At 53.7% G+C, this 13,856-nt stretch overlaps 6 protein-coding genes across 6 annotated transcripts; 3 read left to right on the forward strand and 3 right to left on the reverse strand.

Annotated features, from left to right (window-relative positions):
• Positions 1-310: 310 nt before the first annotated feature.
• On the reverse strand, positions 311-725 carry POSPLADRAFT_1047522 (hypothetical protein; the record flags this gene model as incomplete). Its single annotated transcript, XM_024479306.1, has 3 exons — positions 311-397; positions 428-638; positions 694-725. 3 exons carry the CDS (start codon positions 723-725, stop codon positions 311-313), a joined length of 330 nt encoding a protein of 109 aa, XP_024338089.1.
• Positions 726-985: 260 nt separating this feature from the next.
• On the reverse strand, positions 986-1,933 carry POSPLADRAFT_1034746 (hypothetical protein; the record flags this gene model as incomplete). Its single annotated transcript, XM_024477046.1, has 5 exons — positions 986-1,116; positions 1,172-1,241; positions 1,304-1,531; positions 1,591-1,840; positions 1,905-1,933. 5 exons carry the CDS (start codon positions 1,931-1,933, stop codon positions 986-988), a joined length of 708 nt encoding a protein of 235 aa, XP_024338090.1.
• A 1,059-nt stretch (positions 1,934-2,992) lies between these two features.
• On the reverse strand, positions 2,993-4,328 carry POSPLADRAFT_1034747 (hypothetical protein; the record flags this gene model as incomplete). The annotated part of the gene is made up of 6 exons (XM_024477047.1): positions 2,993-3,097; positions 3,162-3,209; positions 3,557-3,766; positions 3,802-3,990; positions 4,024-4,175; positions 4,271-4,328. 6 exons carry the CDS (start codon positions 4,326-4,328, stop codon positions 2,993-2,995), a joined length of 762 nt encoding a protein of 253 aa, XP_024338091.1.
• A 1,738-nt stretch (positions 4,329-6,066) lies between these two features.
• On the forward strand, positions 6,067-7,746 carry POSPLADRAFT_1040432 (hypothetical protein). Its single transcript, XM_024477743.1, has 5 exons — positions 6,067-6,263; positions 6,324-6,387; positions 6,442-7,012; positions 7,068-7,380; positions 7,448-7,746. Exons 1-5 carry the CDS (start codon positions 6,090-6,092, stop codon positions 7,616-7,618), a joined length of 1,293 nt encoding a protein of 430 aa, XP_024338092.1. The 5' UTR covers positions 6,067-6,089; the 3' UTR covers positions 7,619-7,746.
• Positions 7,747-8,778: 1,032 nt separating this feature from the next.
• POSPLADRAFT_1058219 (hypothetical protein) lies at positions 8,779-10,355 on the forward strand (the record flags this gene model as incomplete). The annotated part of the gene is made up of 3 exons (XM_024481010.1): positions 8,779-9,813; positions 9,869-10,193; positions 10,249-10,355. The coding sequence occupies 3 exons, from the start codon at positions 8,779-8,781 to the stop codon at positions 10,353-10,355; spliced, it is 1,467 nt and encodes a 488-aa protein (XP_024338093.1).
• A 737-nt stretch (positions 10,356-11,092) lies between these two features.
• Positions 11,093-12,975, forward strand: POSPLADRAFT_1047524 (hypothetical protein; the record flags this gene model as incomplete). Its single annotated transcript, XM_024479307.1, has 8 exons — positions 11,093-11,119; positions 11,175-11,480; positions 11,516-11,641; positions 11,735-11,895; positions 12,000-12,173; positions 12,299-12,374; positions 12,586-12,607; positions 12,659-12,975. 8 exons carry the CDS (start codon positions 11,093-11,095, stop codon positions 12,973-12,975), a joined length of 1,209 nt encoding a protein of 402 aa, XP_024338094.1.
• Positions 12,976-13,856: the final 881 nt, after the last annotated feature.

The raw sequence follows: 13,856 nt of genomic DNA on the forward strand, positions 1-13,856 counted from the left end.
GTACTTACTTCATAAGAGCATGGCTTGGCATAGAACGCCTCCTCCTCATCAAGCTCGTCCGCAGTTCACTCTTTCCCAGTGATCTTACGTTCTTGCTCCTGTATGCTCGTGATTAATTTCTGCAGGACAGTAGCCCGTTCCTGTAATAACAGACGTTCCTCACGGTGCACGCGCATGTACGCCAGTTTCAAGTCATAGACGTGCGTCTTGGGGAATGCGGCGGCTCGCCACCCAAGTCTGAAAGGGAGAACACGATGAGTGCTACACATAATTTGTTGATGTTCATTCACCGCTTACCAGTCTTGTTCCATCAGGGGCCGAGTGCAATGGTGATAATGTAAGGCCATGCCCCTGCCTGCTTGTACATCTGTCGTCTCGCATTAGCGGGTGCTCGCCGCTGCCGGTAAACTCGATTTAGAAAACTCACCAGCGTATTCAACGCCGTCTTGCTGATGAGATACCGGCTGAAGCTGCCTGCATGCTGGAGTTTTGACTGGATTGCGAATCCCGCTTTGCATTTTTCCGGAGGGATTGCAGCGCTGTTGCCTAAGTCGGGATTGTGCCAGGTCGCCATGATCAGGTTATCCGAAGACGCAACCAGCAGCTTTACGAGCTCTAGGCTGATTCTTCGCGAAGTGCTGCGCATACCTCTCAGCATGTGACAGGCTCATGGAAAGCTTAGAGTCAACTCACTTCCTGATCAGCCAAGTAGTTGATGATGTCATGGTCAAGCCGTCTCACACGAAAGGATGATGTCAAAGTGTTGTTGCTTGAAACTTGCGTTATATGTCATTTTTAGGACCTGCAAACCATCAGGTCAATGTATCCACCACCACTCCCGGACTTCCGAACGCAATCTCCCTGCCGGTCTTTAGTCTGTAATACCACAAGCGTCCGGATAGCTGTCACGACAGATTGGCGTCGCCATCTGAACATCATTTTATTGGCCAATCGCACACGTACATATCGGCAGCCACGCCGTACATTACCACGGTAGGATTTCGCCAGCGTGATTGAAGTACTTGCCAGAATCCTGCGGCGTCAAACCCGTCACTACTCTGAGCTGCCCTTCTACACTCTGATGTGGCTCAAGCGCAGCATTAGGTCCTCCCATGTCTGCAGAACGGCTTCAGCGATCGTGTCCATGCAGAATGAATGAGATTACCCTTACCTGTCTTGACCCACCCGGGATCCAGCGTGATCACGGTAAGACCAGGCTTAGCCTTTGCCTGCTTGTACGTCTATCCAAGACCAGTCAGGTGTTGTCCGGCATGTTGGGCAAATCGACATGGATGGGGCGTACCAGCATGTTAAGCCCGGCTTTAGTAGCACTGTACGCAGCGCATAGGGGGCCCACGTCGAGCCCGATGCTGCCGAACGAGGTCGACACATTAACGATAACTTTGCGGTTGCTCTTCTCAACGAGGGGAAGGTACACCTGCGATATCAGCGCAGGCGCTGCGATATTGATCTTGAGCGTTTCAAGCAAGGCTGAGTACTCAAAGTCGAAGGCAGCCTCGAGGCCCGGGCTCTACAAGGCCAGTCAATATCTCTGCAATACCCCAAATGCATCTCGTTGATATCGCTCACGATCGCAGCGTTGTTATATAGGTAGTCGAGCCCTTGATCACCAAGGATACTCTCGACCGTCCTGACAGAACTCCTGATGGAGGCGGAGTCGCTGACGTCCAGCGGAACAATGTGAAGCGGTCCTTTCGCATCGCTCTTAAGCGTCTGCAGCGCGGTGGCTTCGGCAGGATTGCGACACGTCGCAATGACGAGATTGGCAGGAGACCTGGTCAGCTGCCGTACGAGCTCGAGACCAAGTCCGCGTGAAGAGCTACAACGTGAAAGTACTCAGATTCTCGCAGGGGAGATCAAAATCGTGGACGACCACAGCTTACCCTGTGATGAGCCAGGTGGAGGTCGCCATAGTGTGGTGGGCAGAGACTGGGTACTGAGGGATCCATTGTGAAGTTCTTCTGCGTGTTTTGTACCAATCGGAGCCCTATGCCGCCGGCAGCGCGCACACGTCAGTATAAGCGTTGGAAAAATGCCTACGGCTTACCAATCAACTCCGTTAAGCTCGGAGAGCCAGATACTGATGCAAAGGCAATTCAAAACTTGCCCAATGGCTATAAACAAGCCGGTATCATTGTCCGGATCGATCAGGGCAGGCGAAGGTTGCTGGGATGGACGGATACGCACCGCAAATACTACGAGTTCATTGAGATAGATTCACCGAGCTTTGTGAGCGGGACATACGGATAGGACACTCACGAATCACAGCTTACAGAATGAAAGCAGCCCGTTTGCGAAGAAGGGCTGAAAGTCATATACCTGATTGTTCACCCCAGTTTAACATAAGCTCTTCTCATATCTCAATCGGCAGTGACGCGTATCAGAATACTTTCAAAAATTAAAGTCTGCAGGCTTCCCCGTCGTGAATGTTAGACTTTACTTAGAGAGAAGTGAATGATCTTACGTTTGTGACCACATCTCTGATTTGATCTTGCTTACTAAGCGATCAATTCCCTTAGACCCGCTCCGAATGTCCTTATCGTGCTGTAACATGTCCCCTGCTTTCATATATCGTGTGCCTCGAGTTTGCGACAGTGTTGCAGGACCATACTCTGCGGTTCAGAGGGAACATTCCCTCGGTAAGCTCAGGGATTGTCCCTGACGAACCATGCCCATCACCCACAAAAAGATCTGGAGATCCCACAGATCAGGGCGCTCTATATATATAACTCCTAGACTATTTCTCTGCGTTGGCCTGCAACACAACCTGTGTGGTTAGAACCGCACAGTATCTACCGCACCATTTGCTTTGCTCGTCTCTCATGTCCGTCGTCCTCACGCGTGAGTCTTCTATACTGTGAGGTGGGTGGGCTCACCAGCACCTCTTCCTGGCAGCAGCGCGTTCATTTCCCCGGCTCTTCAATGCGCTCCGCGAGACTGATGACTCTGGCGTCACGGTCTGCTATTGCAACTATCTCCGTAGCTTTTCGACCTGTGCCCTCCACTCCTTCCGCCACTCCAGTAACTCTGTCTCGACACGATGTGCTATCGACTTGGTATCCACACACTCCACCTGCTGAGAAGAAAATTGAGGACCGGCACAGACCGGCGCAAGGACCCTGTGTTCCCGTATCACGTACTCGTTGAGATTCGCCGAGTCGGAGACTCTTGATGAATATGTGATACTCCTATCATATGCGCACGAGTCACAACACATCTCATCCGTAGCGCAAGAGAATTCGACATACCCATATCAATTAAGATGTGTCCGTAACATAGATCAGCAAAATAGTATTAATAAATGGACGAGCAGCTGAAAGTGCTGAATGGAGACAAGTCCCGCAGAGGTGCGAATACATTGGTCATTACGGCGGACTGGGACCTTGATTTAATACAAGCCGCATCGATCAGGCAGACGCATAGCAAGGAACGTGAGATGACAGCATCTCGTACGCGTTGACGCCACAAAGCATCACAACTCCTGCCACAAGCAGTCAGGCTCGAAAAGCACCTAGATGGAACCCCCGGTACGTACCGCTTCATCATGGTGGCCGCGCCGGTATATATACACTCCACCGTTCGGCGTCGTGGCCTTTCGACACAGCTCCTGCCCTACATCGTCCGTCAGAACGTCGTCGCCCCGCGGTTCGGGGACGACGCATGGGATCTCGGTCTCTGGCGGGAGCATGCGGTTCATCACGTACAGCCGCCGGTGATCCAGCATGACCCATTGGTCCTCCCACACCTCGCGCCCGACGCGCGCGCTCACGAGCACCACACGGATCGGGGCGGGTATCGCGCGAGGATCGCGGCGCGGCGTTGTGCAAAGTTCCCGATCTGCCGGAACTCGCGGATGTCGTTTTCGAGGAGGCGGCCATTGGTGAAGCGGTCGCCGATGTTGCTCTGTGAGTAGTGGATCTGGTTGAGTTGAGCGACTGCTGTGCGTAGTTCATCTGTGTGCGGCGTCGGCTATGCCACAGCAGAAACAACGGTGACACTCACGCCTTGTGCTGGGTGTGAGTGCGTGAGAAGGTATGAGGGAAAGGCATTTGCACAGGCCGTTGTCGAGCTAAGGCCGCCTGCCGAGGGGAATCTATGCGCGCAGTTCTTCGCAGAGTTCCTCAACTGTGCGTATTGAGCGTGCACGGGATCATCTATGTTCCATGCATCAATTTTCATGTTATGGAAGGCGCAGTACGCATGTGTTCGCCGTATTCGACTTCCGGGTTGGCTGTCACTGACCACATACTGTAGCTGAGCACGCCGGTGGTGTTTCGAGCTAAAGCAGGCACATCCAGCGAGCGCATGTACGCCAGACGTAAGTCGTAAGAATGGAGGCTAACTGGCTGTCAGATACCTGGAGCGCAAGCGCATGTGGGCTTAGGAACATGACCTCCGGATGCGCCACCGGAAGACCGGGCATTCTCTTATCTAGGACATGCGGGATGCCTACATGGGATATCCCGTTCACGAAGATCTGCTTCGTAGGCGGAAGACAGGACCACATTGGAGACCTTGTGGGCCGAGTGCTTGGTATTTCCCGACCTTTCCAGTCAACGCTCTCCATCGAGACGGCATCCCCGTGGTCAATCACCTACGAGGTAATTCGACAGGGATCAAGATCGCGATGTTACACAGCTATCTTCTCGGGTAAGCTTAGACAGAGCAAAATGATGTACACAGATCTCCGTCGACATATTTAGGCTTTGACAGGCCTTGATATCATACGTGATTTTCGCCGACCTCGAGTTAGGCCGGATCTTTGTTAGCCTGTGCTAAAAGTTGGGGGATCTAGATCCCCGTCGTGGACAACATATGCTCAAACTCTTACCGACCTCGCCCCAGACCTTAGCGCGAAGCTTAGCCGACCCTCGACTCATAACCTAGTGCCATAACGTGGTTTTGAATTTGCAATACGGGTGGTGAGCCTCAATTGAATATTCGGAGTGCCTGTTCATCTGATTCTGCTCAGGCAATGTGTTCTCCTCGTGTGCTTGCACAGTTTTAGACCGTAGGCCATGTGAGACTGACTGAATGAACTGTAAATTCGAAGGAGCATCCAGCTGTGTAGCATCTTTCACGTTGCTAACGACACATGTCCATAAGGAGATGAGACACTTGCCGTCGGATTGACTGTCATCAGATGCTGACCTTTGCCCCATGGGGCCTCAGAGCGTTTACGGCCGCACAGATCGTGAAGAACACTGCGTCATGCGGGTTCAGCTTGAATTTTATTTCTTGATGAAGTACTTCCTTCCTGCACGTCGTTTGATTGGCAAAAAATCCAACCATGCGGGGCTAACACATATGAATATGCACATGCGTGATCCAGGAGTAATGAAAATTTGAGGAGCGTCTAACATAATGACATGCATAGAGTCGAGACGGAGTCGATGTGCCACCCCATGCGTAGCGGCAGCGTATTGCTAACTCCGAGTCGGGAGAAACTTGAAAGGCAGCTTCTTCGGATCGACTGATGAGGACGTCAGATCGGTGTCACTGACCGCAGGTTATTGCTTCAGATTCCGTGATCATTATCCTCAACTTTCGCGTGTCCCGACATTCAACGTTTCAACAAGCGTTTTTAGCAGATTTGTTTTGCTTCCTGAGATGCTGATGCCTCCGCGTTACGTCATCCGGAGATATGTCCTAAAGAGGAAGTCACCGGTAGGGCTGTAACCGGCAGGGCCGGACGACGAGTTGCCATGATTGGTAAGCCCGGGTCTCTCCTCCTTCCACTGCGGCACTTGGCTTGGTCGAGACTGAGTTTCTGCGAGTGTGTCTGCGTCTGTCTTGGCTTTGTCACCCTCTGCGATTCCCCTTCAAGCTCTGCAAATTGCAACCTTACCCAAGCCTTTTCTCTATCCGCAATCGAGAACGTTCCCCCACCGTCTTGCTAATCCCGTTAAATCTATTCAACCTTCTTCACTTCTGCCTTAGTAATTGGCCTCCATTTTACTCTCGAAATCCGAAAGGACGATGGTCGCGGCTATAAAAGGTCGCGGTTGTGCGCCATCTCCCCACACCGCCCACATTTTCCCATCCCATTACTCCCTCATACTCCTGCAATGGCCCACGTTAACAATGTTGTGAATGTGCCTGCTCCGGGCATCCCGTACTTCCAACCGGCGCAGAACCCGCCTGCAGGTACCGCTCTCGACCCCCAGCCAGATGGCAAGCCCATCCCGAAGGTCTTCCAGCCGCTGAAGATCCGCGGCGTCGAGTTCCAAAACCGCATCTGGGTAAGCGGAGCTTAACTCAATGCATTGGCTCGATCGCGATCTAACTACTCCTATGTTTAGCTTTCTCCTCTGTGCCAATACTCCTCTGAAGACGGCAAGGTGACCGCATGGCAATTCGCTCACTGTGAGTAGAGCATCACAACTCTACCATCTCGTTAGCGTACTTATCTTCATGCAGTGGGCGGCATCTTCACCCGTGGTCCTGGTCTTACCGTCGTCGAAGCGACCGCCGTCGTTCCTGAGGGTCGTATTACCCCTCAGGACGCAGGCATCTGGTCCGACGAGCACATCGAGCCCTGGCGCAAGATCATTGAGTTCGCGCACTCGCAGGGCCAAAAGGTCGCCATCCAGCTCGCCCATGCCGGCCGCAAGGCCTCCACTGTCGCCCCCTGGCTCAACTTTGGCCTGTCCGCGCCCGAGATTGACGGCGGCTGGCCAAACGACGTCTACGGCCCCAGCACGCTCCCCTACAATGAGAATTTCCCGCAGCCGAAGGAGCTCAGCAAGGCGGACATCAAGCGTGTCGTGCGGGCGTTCGCAGACGGTGCGAGGCGTTCCCTCCGCGCTGGGTTCGACGTGATCGAGATCCACTCTGCACACGGATACCTCCTGAGCGAGTTCCTCGCGCCCTCGGTCAACAAGCGCACGGACGAGTACGGCGGCAGCTTCGAGAACCGCATCCGCCTGCTCATCGAGGTCGTCGACGCCATCCGCGCCATTATCCCGTCCACGACGCCGCTCTTCGTCCGGTAAGTCTCGCCTTTCCCGCTACCCGTGCCCCTGCTCACTCTATCTCCAACCCAGTATCTCTGCGGCCGACTGGCTCCACAGCGTGGTCCCCAACGAGTCGTGGACCCCTGACGACACCGTGCGCCTCGCGCCGATCCTCGCCGAGCACGGCGTCGACCTGCTCGACGTGTCCTCCGGCGGCATCGACCCGCGCCAGCAGTTCAAGCTCGCGCCGTTCATCAACAGCGACGACAACGAGCGCAAGACGGCGGGCCTCCTGCAGGTGCCGCTCTCGCGCGCCGTCAAGAAGGCGCACGGGTCGCAGATCCTCGTCGGCGCCGTCGGCGGCATCGTCAACGGCCACCTTGCCGAGGCCGTTCTCGAGGAGGTGCGTTCATCCTGATGCCATCAACGGCCCTCGACCCGTTTACTGACGTTTTGCTCCCGCTCCTCAGGGCTCGGCGGACGTGATCTTCGTCGGCCGCCACTTCCAGAAGAACCCGGGCCTCGTGTGGACGTTCGCGGAGGACCTCGGCGTGACGATCACGCAGGCGCACCAGATCGAGTGGGGCTTCATTGGCCGGGGCGGGCTCGGCCGCAAGCCTGTGAGCGCGACGAAGGCATAGGCCGCGTGGACTTGTGCTACGCGACGGATGTTCCCTCCTGCTTTGCTGAGACGCTATAGTTTTGCCGATAGATTTTTGCTGTATTTCGAATGTTGCATAATAGACTCATCGGATGTGTGGGTTGTACCAGGTATTGCATACTGAGGGCGGATTGCCGCAAGTTTCAGGCTCAATGAGGTCATTGCTGCGCGTAAGTGATGGGGATCGACTGTCCCCGCTGGATGTGTGTGTACAGACGTGCGCGCCTTTCAATATCAATATGGAAGGCTCGTGAGTTACGAGAATGGTGGCTGTAGGTCTCTCTGAACGTTCGTTCATCAATCTGTATTATGGGGGCAAGGTCACGCTTGATTTCTTGCTGCTCGTAGGTTATCTGCATTCATTAGGCCGATTCAAAGTTCCCGCTCTCCCTTCGGCGTTCGCAGATGGAGCAAAAGCCCGCGGCAGGGGTGCAGAGACGGCGGCTAGAGGGCCGCGAATCTGTTGTAAGCCTGTAACTCTCTCGTGTTCCTGCCGTTATGGTCCGACGTAACAGACGATGTATCCATCCTGCTCAAACGAAGTCGTTGCATACACATCGTCCCGAGCGCTGCTATGCGCCATGCCGCACTATCTGTAACATTTGCGAGGAAGGTCTACTATTGTTGTCGGGTTTGCTGTAAGCGATAATTTTAAATGGACCTGCTGATAATGGCATGTTCGCATGTCAGAGTCGGAACTACTAGCCGAGCCGCTGATACGTCTGAATCATGAGCGGCTCGGGCTTTCGCCCTTCACTCTGTCGCCACCGGCTCCAAATCTGAGACTTCTGCCTGCGGGAAGCATCGTGATTCACCCATCTAGTAAATCGAAACCACAAGTGGCGAGTTCAGTTGAGCCTGGCTTCGTATCGAGTAAGCACATATCGAGTCACTCGGAACGCCCTGGCAGCCTCCTGTAAACTTGTTTGATCGCAAGCTGCCATCATAGGTGTAGTGGCTGCAATTGCTGCAGTGCTCGTGGTCAACCCGGGCTACAGACTCGGGAGGACGCCCGATCTTGATTTGATCTACTGCACACCGCAAACCGAACCAACATAGTAGCATTCTGGCGGAGGTGAGTTCGCTCAACAGCGGCTCAGTCTCAAGGCTGATTACCTAGGATCAGAATCGGAACATCTCATGCAGACCTTGAACGACGACGTCGTGTTCCTTATCGTATCATTCGTTGCTCCCGAGGACGCTCGCGACCTATCAGCTGTCTGCAGGAAATTCCATATCCCTGCGAAGCGGCGCGCCCTATCCGAGGCCGTGTTCAGTGATCCGGGCGTATGTGCAAGGTTCTGCAAGTACATGCTGGAAGATATACCCGGTCGTTTACACTGGCTACGTCGCCTGACACTTGATGCCCCATATTCAGGGGCTGGTGGTATGTCGCTTCGCGAATGGGATCTCGACCTCCTCGTCGCTTTCTTCCGACACGCATTGAACATCAGCTTTTTGTCGCTGAACTCTGCCGAACGCATAGCATGCAGTAAACAGGAGATGATAGATGCCTTGGCGGCCCTCCGAAACCTGGAGGAGCTAAAGCTCACTAGTGTTAGAGAACTCACACTTGACATTATTAAGAAATCCGCAGCCCCTCTACGAAAGCTCGAACTCGGTCCTGACGTACACCAGATTCACTTCCACAGATTCTTCAGCAGGGTCACTCCTGTGCAAACCGTACAGTCTCTCGAATTGTCTATCCTCGACATGGACCCTCCTGTTCAGATCGACCCTCAGCGGCAATGGCTTGGGGTACACGACCTCACCCTTATCTGTGTCTATGGGCAACTACAGATCATACAGCAGGCGTTCCCCAATATACGCACACTGGTGCTCCATGAAGTAGGCCTGACAGGACCATCCCATCCCAACTCCCGCTGGTCGAGCCTCGACTACGTTCGGGTTGTATTCGAGAATCTCCATAATATCGATATATCCTGTCCTGTACGGCACCTGCAGCTGCAAATTTGGGATCACAGCGTCCACAGTAGTCTGTGGAGTACTTTGAGGGCCACAACTCCAGTGTTTCTCACTCTGAAGGCATCCAGAAGCAACGAAGATTTCTGGCCCACTTTGCTTCGTGGCCCTTTCTCCCTGGAGAGCCTACGGGGCCTCGAACTCGTCTGCCGATACACCGTGACATCATCCGACGACTTTCGGTCTTGGCTGGTTGGTCACCGTCAGAGGTTGAGTCCACATAAGTCACTGATGGAAGCGCCCCCAGGATCTCTTCTCTGATGCAAATGCTGAGCTGCCCCTAGTCTGCATGAAGATCATTGTGGAGGACGAGACGTATCAGTTCTGGGATGTTCGTGACCTGCTGCGTTCGCTTACGCTCCTAGCGAGCAAAGTCGCGAGCATTCGTTATATATCTCTGGGCATCGGGACATGCAACTTGTATGAGGACAATTACCACGGATCCATGTGGTGGTGGCGGGTAAACACCGTCGAGCAGCGCAAGACACTCGAAGCGATTTCGCGCAACTCTGGGATGCGCGTTCTGGCGGCCCTGCAGTCACCAGAGTACAAAGATTCGATAGATCTGGACGGTGCGTGTATAGCCCTGCTCGCCGCCGAATGGCTTTGTGCTCAAAATCCAGACAGCTCTCGTTGCGCCGGAACGAGGCAGAGACGTCGAAGGGGAATCTGGCACATACTACTTGCATACACTTCAATGCGACAGCATCATCCCATGGGGACGCGTTGTCTAGCACGTATATCGTTAGGCGAATTTTATCATCAAACTTAGGCGACGCTTCACTAGCCCTCAACGGGCTCTATCTTGACTTCCAGTATTTGCACGGATATCGGCGCAACTTCACGCGCCGTCATCCCAATTGTTCATCTCATGTATATTAGTTCTACTATGGCGGCTCGCAGAAATCAAATTTTGAGCGGTTCAATTCTATGTGATATTGTCCCATAGGTATAAGAGAATATCAATGTATTACCTATATGCAACAGCTCCAGAGATTGCGATGCGAACGACACGTCTAATCAGCATGCGAACACATGCACAATAGCTGGCCATAGCTTAACAGCTTTTGTATGAGGATATGGACATACCGCACCAGATTACACAACTAGAATCGGGACTAGCCTCACGAAGAGACGGAAGTAGTTTCCAAAAATTGAGATATTGGCAGCAGACCAAGAAATATCTGGGCTGGCTGATACGCAGGCGCACGAGCCGACGAAGGCTCGTGGCCCAGCGTGCGCCACGAAAAACACTGAAGGACAAGGCACCGAGACCTCGTCAGCACACTCATCTCCCCTCGTACGTCGCCGTCCACACGTGAAACCATTCCATAGTTATGCGTCACCACGCCCTGCGCGCCGGCTCAAGCAACCTACGGGCATATGTGGTGTTGAGTCACCCTTTACGGGTAGCTCGAGGTTCGAATGTTTGTGTCTCGTCGCATTTCTGCGCAAGACGGGGTTGCCATAGATGTCACCCTGCCGCATAGCGGCGCAGGTAGGGGGCCAAGTTTTTGTGCCGTGCTCCGATCGCGCTATCACGCACGTCGAAGGCTCCGGCGGGTGCACAAGAGATGCTCCATTGCGTCGTCACACGCAGCGAAGGCTTGGGTTGGAAGGGGTTTTATTGCGCAGCACTGACATCGCGCGACACGCGACGCCTGAGCCCTGAGCACGCTATGCGCACGCAAGGCTCTGGCCACTGGGTTTGGGTTTTGCTCCTTTACGTCGTCACACGCAGAGGAGACTTGGGGTTGCAGGGGGTTGAATTGTGCGGCACTGGCGCCGCGCGACACACGACGCCTAAGCCCCGATTGCATTGGCATGCGCTCGGAAGGCTCTGGCCGCTGGGTTTTGGGGTTACGCTCCACTTGCGCTGTTACACGCGTCGAAGACTTATGCTCCATTTGCGTTGCCACACGCGGCGGAGACTTGGATGCTGAAGGGCAGTACGCGACGCTATTACACGCTGTGCGATTTCCAGCCGCCTTCTGGGCCTCAGAAGACGGCTATGCTGCAAGTACATCATCGCCTCCGTTGGATGACAGAGGGCCCGATGCACTTATGGAGTACTGACGCTACACAGTCGCAATGACACACGGCATACGGCCAGGTCAGCCAAAAGGCTGGCCAATTGCCAACGCCGCGCTCGAGCATCACAGACTGCACATACCAGCCTCCTGAGTTTGTCAATCGGTCTCGGTGGACGGCTACAACAGAAGTGAGCCAGCTTCCTGCCATCGAGAAAAACAACAGCGTAACACCGGTAAAGAGGTGTGCGAGCGTGCTTGGAGGTTGGCGAATTGCCCACTCTACGTGTTCCGAGCAGAGCTCGGCGGGCGTTTAGCTTCCAGGTCCTGTTAAGGGCATCACTGTAGAGTAAAAGTCCCAGATATCATCCTGCTCGCGAAAAAGGACGAGGACGTCCTGTGCGGGGCAAGCGTCGTGGCCATGGTCTGCTGCCGTGGTGGTCGAGAAGAAATTGTGCGCTGGGCGCTCGACCAACTCAAGTGCTGCTCGGCGTGGGAATATATACGAGGATCCGTTTGCAGGTTCGAAGCCAACGGTTGTTTCTGCATCAGCACTGACGCTTCAGACACAATGTTGAACCGTTCACGGTGATCCTATCAGCGTCTGCCACAGTAGCGCATATAAACACACATACATCACGCTATAGCTTTCGCCCAACGCAAATTTTGAGCACCTCTCCCGGTTACAACAACAATCCAGAACACTCCTTTCATCTAGCCGCCGTAAGTTGTCGCATTAAGCGCCATTCCTTCTGAAATATATCCCACATTCAAATCACCTCTCTAGAACGCCAGTTTACGAGGGTGATTTAAGTTCGCCATTTGAGTGTAAGCATCGACATCTGTGGCTGTTGCCTGTGAGTATTCTTGCTGCTTATTTTCTTGGTGCCATACTTGATCCCCGGATAGGACTTGCTGAAACAATGTCTCCGAGCTGGACAATACGAGGCTGGATAGTCAAATATGATGACTTGCATACCTTTGCACGCACTCTCCCGGGATTGGAGGACATGGACCCTCAGATGACGGGGACAACCTGTGGATAGCATATGTCTACACCGGCGTGATGAACATTTTCATGAGGAAAGGCTATGCTTTGGGCCCAAAGTCTCATGCGTATTCCTTCAAAGTCGACTCAGGCAGCAGGGTTATCCTCTTGACCACTCGTAACGCACAAGTTGAAGGTGCCGATGAGGAACTCGAAATGGACGAAGGAGATAAGCAGATTGGGGCATTGCTCAAAGAGTACGACATCATTACTGGATTTCAGGCCGTCCGGTGGGGAAGGCTATTTGAGCAGGAGGCGGAGTCTTGGGGGCTGTAGTACGGTGACCTGTTGCGTGGATGTGTTGAGTTACTAATGTTGTCTGGAACCACTGTTTTGCAGGTCTTTCTTGGCTTGGGCTATACGGCGTATCTGTTTATGCGACACCAGGTATTCCGTAATTATAAGAAAGTGCCATTATCATACTGTTCCTTTAGCATCCAGAGTCGCCTGGCCTGGCGCTGGTTTTGGAAAACGACTGTAGTGAAGTGCTGCTGAACATTAAATAGTGGATATGTTTATGGCTAAAAGGTCTTGACCCGGAACCGGTGGGTGCGAGTTTGAACGTGCTGGGAATCGCAGCCTATCGGATGACATGTGGTCGCCCACTTCATCTTTCGTCTTCATCCTGCCCGCCACCATCATCCTGGGTGCGGCAGCCGGCGGGCCTCCTTGCTTGGGTAGCCGACGTATTTGCTGCTCAACAGAGTAGGTCTGTCTCATTCTCCTTATCGGCAACGATCTAGCCCATCCAGATCCATAGGGTAGTACCTTACGCGACCCATGAGCTGAGAAACCCCTACAGTGCGCGAGGCAATGCGCAAACCCAGACTCTAGTGGATTGGCACACTGCCTGAGATCCTACTAGCAACGCTGGTGTTGCCTCCGCAAAACGTGCTCTCATAGAAAGCGATGTTGCATAGCAATGAACAGATTGGTCGACTTCGACAATCTACTCTCAATATGAAAGCCGTACAGCCGCATATGCGGGCAGCCGCCTTTGCGGCTGTACCAGGGGTTTTTCCAGAGCGAGAGCGAGCTGCTCTCCATGCTTACGCTCACATTGGGTGTTGTAAGAGAGGAGGGAGAGGAGTAATCAGACCCATTCTGCCACAGGAGTATGGCCACCACGGACCTTTGGGCGTACCCTTCGCGGAGGT

This window comes from Postia placenta, assembly GCF_002117355.1.
Source record: "Postia placenta MAD-698-R-SB12 unplaced genomic scaffold POSPLAscaffold_9, whole genome shotgun sequence".
Lineage (NCBI taxonomy): Eukaryota > Fungi > Basidiomycota > Agaricomycetes > Polyporales > Adustoporiaceae > Rhodonia > Rhodonia placenta.

What these genes read in the sequence shown, in the direction of transcription:
- POSPLADRAFT_1040432 (XM_024477743.1), top strand. Translation starts at nt 6,090, where the DNA reads ATGGCCCACGTTAACAATGTTGTGAATGTGCCTGCTCCGGGCATCCCG. An exon ending in CGCATGGCAATTCGCTCACT is followed by an intron (nt 6,388 to 6,441) that starts GTGAGTAGAGCA and finishes ATCTTCATGCAG; the next exon opens with TGGGCGGCATCTTCACCCGT. An exon ending in CCGAGGCCGTTCTCGAGGAG is followed by an intron (nt 7,381 to 7,447) that starts GTGCGTTCATCC and finishes CCCGCTCCTCAG; the next exon opens with GGCTCGGCGGACGTGATCTT.